General features: G+C 29.5%; 1 protein-coding gene across 1 annotated transcript in view; it reads left to right on the top strand.

Annotated features, from left to right (window-relative positions):
- Positions 1 to 2,640: 2,640 nt before the first annotated feature.
- LOC107449085 (inhibitor of Bruton tyrosine kinase) overlaps positions 2,641 to 8,401 on the top strand; it is a gene marked incomplete at its 5' end in the record, with an annotated part of 16,949 nt that continues 11,188 nt past the window's right edge. Inside the window, 2 exon segments of the mRNA XM_071181680.1 lie at positions 2,641 to 2,870; positions 6,546 to 7,771. Of these exon segments, the coding sequence (XP_071037781.1) occupies positions 2,641 to 2,870; positions 6,546 to 7,771 (1,456 nt within the window).

Raw genomic sequence — 8,401 nt, 5'->3', positions numbered from 1 at the left:
TATATATAAAAACTTTTTAAATGTTTGAGTGATCGACTGTAAATTACAGAAGAAAATCAAGTATTTTTGGACGCCCTATGCCGGAAAATCAAGCAATAGGCATGTAACTTGTATCTATTACTTTGATTGTTCTTTGCAATAGCTACATACTATTTCATAAATGTAGCTTAATTATTTATGAAAATATAGGCATATTTATAAAAAACTAATTTTTTTTTGTCTTGCGTTTTTTTGGCCATAACTTTAAAAATATTCAATAAAATTAAACAAAATTTTTGAGACAATTTAAAATTAATAGCAAAATTATTGTTTTAAAATTAGAAAAAATTTGTTTAAGACTGCGCTAGATATAAGTATTCAAATTACTTTCATACTGTGCATGTGCAGAAAAAATTTTAAAAAAATATTTTTCATAATTTTTGTATTTGTATGTAGAGAAAACATAGAAAGAATGGTGCAGTGCATGGAACAATGAAAAAGGAGAGAAAGAAAAAAAATAATAATAAAAATTCGGCCTTGGACTTTTTTAAATTTAAAAAAATTATTTTTCATAATTTTTGTATTGTCTTATAATTTTTGTATTTGTATCTAGAGAAAACATAGAAAGAATGGTGCAGTGCATGGAACAATGAAAAAGGGGAGAAAGAAAAAAAAAATAATAAAAATTCGGCCTTGGATTTTTTTAAAATTAAAAAAAATATTTTTCATAATTTTTGTATTGTCTTATAATTTTTGTATTTGTATCTAGAGAAAACATAGAAAGAATGGTGGAGTGCATGGAACAATGAAAAAGGGGAGAAAGAAAAAAAATAATAATAAAAATTCGGCCTTGGATTTTTTTAAATTTAAAAAAAATATTTTTCATAATTTTTGTATTGTCTTATAATTTTTGTATTTGTATCTAGAGAAAACATAGAAAGAATGGTGCAGTGCATGGAACAATGAAAAAGGGGAGAAAGAAAAAAAATAATAATAAAAATTCGGAAAATAAAAGATATACTAATCTTTTCATCAGCTCACACGATTATATAAGCAAAGAAGAGTGCTTTCTATTGCGTGATATTTTTACTGAATGTGTTATTTTATTTGTTGTAAAATTTTTTTGAGTGCTCCTCACACTATTTTTTTGATATATTTTGCCTTGGCTATTCTGATACAATATTAGAAAGCACTACTTTTTTGCAGATATAATCGTGTGAGCTGATGAGAAGATTATATCTTTTATTTTCCGGATTTTTATTAATTTTCTTCATTTTTTCGGATTTTTATTTTTCCCTTTTTTATTGTTCTGTAGTTTTTTTCTCTCTACATTTTGAACTTATTTTATGAGTTCTATTTACTTACAGCTTATTCGCAATAAATAAAACTTATTGTTTTTTTTGTTATTTTTATTTTTGTCCTCTTTGTATTTATTTATTATGATATATATATATATATATATTGTTCAAAATAATGCTTTATGAACTTTTTTGGCACAGTCATTCATACCAGCTCTTTCCTTTTTTATCAATTTATAAGTATTATTCAACAATTTCATTTAAAAGTAATGTATTATTTAAAACTTTTTTTATTTAGATTTCTGACTGCACCACTTGACTGGGTTAAATATCAATAACCTGCCAACCGGGTTAATACTTCCTCTTAATTAAACTTTTGTTTAATTTCAACACATTTGGAACGAGTCATTGTTAATTGGAGATTTTGAATAGCAGCTGTGTTTACCGAATCTGCCTTGATTCTCGTCCAGGTTTTAAGTGAGTAACTAATCAATTCACGTATGGTTTTGTTGCATTTTTATGTTGTAAATATTTAATTCAGTAGATTCCTTTTAAATTTAACATAAATTAACTGGCTCATCTGTAAGCTTTGGTTGCCTCTAAAATTATTGGAAGTGCTAACTTTTCTATTTCAAAACATGGAATATCATAAAAGATAAAATTTATAAAAAAAAATAATAATAATTACATTAATAAAATATGGTGTTTAATGTTTGTATCACCTACTATGGATGTTATTGAATTTGAAATTGAGATTTTTTTCATGAAATATAGAATTTGGTAAAGATAGTTTTTATGTTGTTCCTAATATGTTTATTGCATTTAAAAAAAAGAGAGAGAATAATTTAGGAAAGTGATACCAGGGATCTGTCATGGGCAAATTTACTACCTTCATAAATTCAACTTAAGTACTGTAAATGTATGTCTTTATTAAATTCCAGTTGAAATTAAACTATGGATATTGATTTTTATGGACTCTTAAATTTGGATACAATTTTAATCCCAAAATTTTACAATAGCAAAATTGTTTTTGAACATATGGAAAAAAAAATATATATAGAAATTTACCAGTCATAAATGATTTTTATTTGTCGTGACAATTTTTGAAAATATTTTCTTATTTTACCATATTTTTGTGTTGAATTTTTAATATAATTTTTAATTTTCAGAAATTATGTCTAAATTTTCACAAAATAAGTACCTCTTAAAAAAATCTAACCTGGATACAAGCTAATTTATTTTTGATGTAAAATTAATGGAGTTTTTTGTTGTTGTTGTTGTTCTATTAAGAAGATTTAGAAATTGTTATAATACAGATTAATATATTTGATAGCAAATGTTTTTTTAATTGTAAATTTTCTAGATGGCGACTGCTGCAGCGTATATTTTAGAATTCTTCCAAAGCAACAAACATTTTGATCTAACATTTAAAGTCAAATGTGGTAGTACTTGGAGTTCTTTTACTGCTCATAAAATAGTGTTATCTATTTGGAGTCCTGTTTGGGCTAAGAAGTTTCAAGAAAATAGTAATGCAGTTGATGATGTTATAGAAATATTGGATATAAGTCCAAGTGTTTTTCACGCCTTTTTAAGGTAGGAATATTTTATAATAAAGCTGATAATTTTTTTAAAAATAATTTTGGTTATGCAATATATTTTTTTATAGTGCAAAAACTTTCATAAATATTTCAGAAACATCTATAAAGGCCAAGGGTGCCGGCAGTGGGGTGTAAGGGGGTGCACTTGCACCCCCCTGGCTTTCTTTTATAAACAATTATGGAGTATAAAATTTTTTTTATTAAAAATATTTTTATTCAAAAACAAATACTAATTAAGTAATTATTGATACGTAAAAATTAAAAAATTGTTTAATCAAAAAAGAATTGTAATCGTCTTGTTAGCTGTCCAAATCTGTTTATACATTTTTAAATGAATTCTGAGTCATCTTTGATTCTTTTCTTATGCAGACTGAGCTTGCACAAGCAACTTAATCTCTTTTGAGCCATTTTAGACCGATTCCATATTTTGATGCGTCACATAGTACTAAAAGTGAGTTCAATAGTGCACGTAGTAGCTGGAAGAGTTAGGCCAATTTTGATTGCCTCTGCTACAGCTAGATAAAACAGTGTAGCCTCAATAACTAAATCGATATATTCGAGGGATTCATAAGAATTTTCACTATTCCTCCACATTTCATACCACGTAAATTCATAATTTTTTTTTTAAATATCTTGTTAACAATGAAGAAATGTATGTTGAAAAAAATTAACAGATGAAAGTATATGTAATAACAGAATATTTAATTTTTTNGGGGTTACTGGTTTGCTAGAGGGTTGCACCCCCTTTTATATTATTCTGCTGGCGCCCTTGATAAAGTCTATAAATAAACAGGGTTACCACTGAAATCTGGTGAAAAAAAATTCCCTGTACATATTATACACAATATATTAAGAAGAAAAAAAACAATTACTGAGCTCTTGTGTGAGCAGTTTTAATTGCTTTAAAAACTTAGAGGGAAAAAAAGGAACAATTGAACATACTTAAATACTGCTATAATAAATGTACAATAGTTTAGTATAGCTGAAATATCATCCTTAAATATCCTATAGATTACGCTTTGAGTGGTCACCATTTTTTAAAAGACGAAAATAAGATACAAAATTTTCTGTATTTTTCCTGTTTGTAAAGAAAAACTAAAAATTACCTGTTATTTATGGTGATTTTTAAATCCTTTGTATTCAGGCTTTCCTTGTTCTCTGGAGAGGCAACCCTGATACAGTTAAGGCAACATTTGTAGATAATATTTTTTAATGGACTTATAAATAAGATTACATTACATCTGTGGGGGCGGAGTTAACGACCATGCCAACCTTCATCTATCAAAAGGTACCTCATGATTGAATCAAGTTAGCATGTCTTATATACCAGTGAATTGATGTTTAATATTCATAGTGGTAGTTACGCCACAATACTCCCCCACCAGAATTTTATCAGGGATAGAATTCAATGGACGGATACCACTAGTTGCTGTACTTGTGAAAGACCGGGAGAGCTGTTCGTTGAGTGCTGAATGTGAGAGGTGTATTAACATCACGTCGTAGCTTTCGTTGTTGCTTCTGTGTTGCATTTTGCAGTCACAAGTAGCAAGTCAACTGTTCAATGTGGACTATCCATCGAAGTAGGCGTTACCGTCAAGTTATTTTGCGAAGTGGGCGTTACTGCGTGTTCAAATCACGTCCGGCTCACCAATGTGGCGGCGGAGTTAACGACCATGCCAATCTTCATCAATCAAAAGGTACCTCATGATTGAATCAAGTTAGCATGTCTTATATGGGTGATTCTCACGAAACACGACAATTCACTGTCCCTTGCTCCAAGATCTAATACTATAATACTAAAAGAACTTTTTTTTAAAAATAATTAATGAATAGTATTGCTGTTAGCATTTTAAAGTGACTTTGCACTAGCATTGACTGTTTTGTATACTTAAAAAGTTTAATTGAATATCAAAATGTCATTTTCCTGGCATGTCCCAAACAATATTTCCTATAATAACTAGCTTCAAAACTTCCCATACATTTTTCAAAATCTAATTTTATTTATCTTATCCTATGTAAGCATTTCTAGAATATATGCAGGGGGTATTGTTTATTAAAACTTCGTTTAAAATTTTTTTTTTCTGTCAATAATTTGTTTGTCCCATGAAAATCAGTCATTTTCCTGGCTACTTTTATTTAGTGATTTATAACCAAAATAGATAGCGCCAGGAATCAATATCTTATGTTTAATAGATTGATTAAATACCCTCCTATCTGAACATGTCTTGTTGCATGAATAAAGAGCCAATTTTCTGGCTCAAAATCTATTTCAAAAATTTTTTCAATGTGAGTAGGTTTTTATGCTGTCATTTTCCTGGCTTCTTGAAATCATTAATAACAAAAACTACATAGATTTATCTGAGTTATTTTAAGAAATGCTGTTGTTTTCTGCAGAATATAAATGTCTTCGGCCAAAATATTAAATTAAAGTTATATGCTATAAAATGGCGAATTTGTCATTATCCTGGCTTACGAATGCCAGGACATTAAAGTGTTACCAGAAATTCTTTTTAACTGCTAATACTGTAAAGAGGGAAAGCAACTATTAACCTAATACCAAGTTTGTGTATGATTGTAATATGCTTGGATGTAATCAAAGTTATTTATTTATTTATTGATTGATTATTGTACACAATTTTATTCTGTACATATCAGCAACAAAATTTTTTTTGTTTCTTTCTACAGTGGATAAAAAGAATTAATTTAAACAATTTATGGTCCATCTAACATAAAGGCGTAAGTTGAGTTACTTACTATTAACTTAAAATGACTGTTTTTTAAACTTCTAAGCAAATATGTCATTTTCCTGGCATTCCAGATTTGGTGAATTTCTATTTTATTTTTTTTTCTCGAGCAAATGTCAATAAACTACACTGATGTCTATAAGATATTAAAAAGTGTAGCTAAAGAAGTATACAAAAAAATTTTTAGATTATTTTGAAGACTTTAAAATTTGAAGAAATTTTTTGGTCTGAATTGTCATGTTTCGTGAGAATCACCCATATACCAGTGAATTAATGTTTAATATAAGTAGTTACGCCACACATCTGTGTATCTCTCACCCCATTTCGTCTTTTTCACTGATATTTTTATGTCTAATCATGTATAGCTCGCTAGCCAGAAGTTGTCTCTTGGCTATGCCTTCATCACCTGGTATCCGACAATACTATTTCGCTATTTTTGGGAGAAGGGTGTGAACAATTCTGGACAAGGTTGCTATTTGGCAATCATATGATAAAAATATTTATTTTGCAATCTTTATGTGCATTTTTTTAACAATTGCATTTAATTTCCTAAATTTGATAATATTTCTCTCTTTTAAGTGAATAGTTTGTCCTTTTTTGAGATATTTTGCTGGGAAAACAACAGTTTTTAAATTTCAAATCTATTTAATTAGCTGGAGTAATGAAAGCAATAATAGCAGATGATAAAGTAAAGTAAATTACTGAAAAAGAATTTACTGTTTGTGTTTGGTTTGCATTAAGCGTTGTCTCAATTTCAAGTGCGGTTTATGTTTCTCCTCTTACTCCTGCACTGAAATCAACTCTGCGTCTGAGGAGGTGGAGCGAACTATAGTTTCATTGTGAGAACTGTTATTTCAATCATTTTTGTTTAAACTTAGTATAAGGATTCCTGTTGTAAAAGATGTTTTTTTTCTTCTTTCTTTCAGCTATCTGTACGGTTCTAAAAAGGAGCTTGAAGAAAGTAAAAATGATGTTAAATTTGTCTTAAGCATATACGAAGCTGCCTGCAAATATCGAGTGCAAAGACTCAAAACTCATTGCTGTGAAATTTTAAATTCTTCATCTCCTAATAAAAATAATGTATTTGAATTATTGGATGCTGCAGTTTTGATAAATTCAGATTGTTTGAAAGGGCAATGTTTCAAAGTCTTACAATCTGAAACAGAGGAAATATTAAATTCACAAGATATTACCTCCGTTACGCCAACTATGGTTGAAACTTTGCTTCAACTTCCATCATTATGGCTTTCTTCTGAGAATGATTTGCTGACTTGGGTATTTAAGTGGGCAAAATCCTATTGCTCGTTGCAGAATATAAATATTCCCAGCAAAGTTATCAGTCCTTTTTTACCTTTCTTTAATTTTACGGCTTTAAATTCAAAAGAATTTGCAATGCTTGTCAGTGATCACAAAGAGTTTTTCGATGAAGTCGAATGCTTCAATATTTTTATGAAAATTAATCTACAAGAATCATCTGAATTACCAGCTAATGCAAATTCACGCAGTTATATGAAACCCACTGAAACACCTGCAAGTGCTATGTTGGGTGATGGTACTCCAGAGATGCCTTACGCCATAAATAATTCATCAAGCAGAAATTCAGATAGTTCTAATTATAATGCATCTAGTACAGCTTCAATTTCTACTTCCACTGAGGAAACAGTTCCTGCAGTTAATGTTGGTACTAATGCAACAATTACTGTTGATAATGGTCCAGTTAATTGCTACATAACAGCTGATAAAGAGACAATGACAGACCTTGCAATAGATACCAGTTCAGCTAGTTGCTGCACAATATTAATGCCATCAGCTGATAAAGAGACAATGACAGACCTTGCAATGGATACAGAAGCGGAAATTCTACCTAATGATATTTCATTACAATCATCAGCTGATAATACAGATGATGTAACCATGGATACCAAGGATGATGCAGTCACTTCATCTAGTGATAATTCATCTGTACAACTCCAAATTGAGGCTTCAAATGACACTTCATCCGCAATTGAGATGACAGAGAGGGGGCAAAGCAATAATTCAGTTTTAGAAGTAGAAGATCCAGAACCAGGAATATCATGGGAGTTCTTGGAGCCCCCATTGCACTTGGAAAAAATCAAGAAAAAGAAAATTGTGAAAGCATACTTGTTGCCAGGTAAGATAAAGTTTCTGAAATAAATCTTAGTCCATTATATATTTTTGCTATGAAATTATTTTTTTTAGTTTAGTTAACATGATTTTGATTTGATTGTTAACTAGTGGACTATTGGTAACAGTGTAGCATTTATCCTTAGGAATGATCTAAAGATAGTGTGTTTTACACTACTATAATTTTAACTGTTGAGCCAAAGGTACTAGTAATCATTGCCTCTCTATAACACCACTATTTTCAATTTCAGGGAAATGCTAAAAAGCTCGGATATTGCGGTTCACCAATTTGATTTATTTATTACATTCATTAATTTTATTTACAAAATTTATTAGAAATTTTGGCACTTTTGGATTATTCCACTGACCATTTTCATACTTTGGAATTATCCCATCGAACATTTTCGCCAAATCCGATACTATTGTCAAGGTGTATTGTACCCCATATATTGTAAGTTGGCTTCTTCGCCAATAATCGCAAATTTTATCCTATTTACTGTCCTTGAGTTAGTTTTCTTTAGTGTGTTGAAATATAGTTTTTTTTTATTACTCCGTTGTAAAATGATTCAAATTTGGGATTTGCCTAATACTGAAGAGAATGCAGTGGCATATTTTACACAAAGCAGGGTTCGCCAAG

Source organism: Parasteatoda tepidariorum, chromosome 6 (genome assembly GCF_043381705.1).
Source record: "Parasteatoda tepidariorum isolate YZ-2023 chromosome 6, CAS_Ptep_4.0, whole genome shotgun sequence".
NCBI lineage: Eukaryota > Metazoa > Arthropoda > Arachnida > Araneae > Theridiidae > Parasteatoda > Parasteatoda tepidariorum.
Note: the sequence above shows the minus strand (reverse complement) of the source record. Positions and strands in the feature narration are given on the sequence as shown.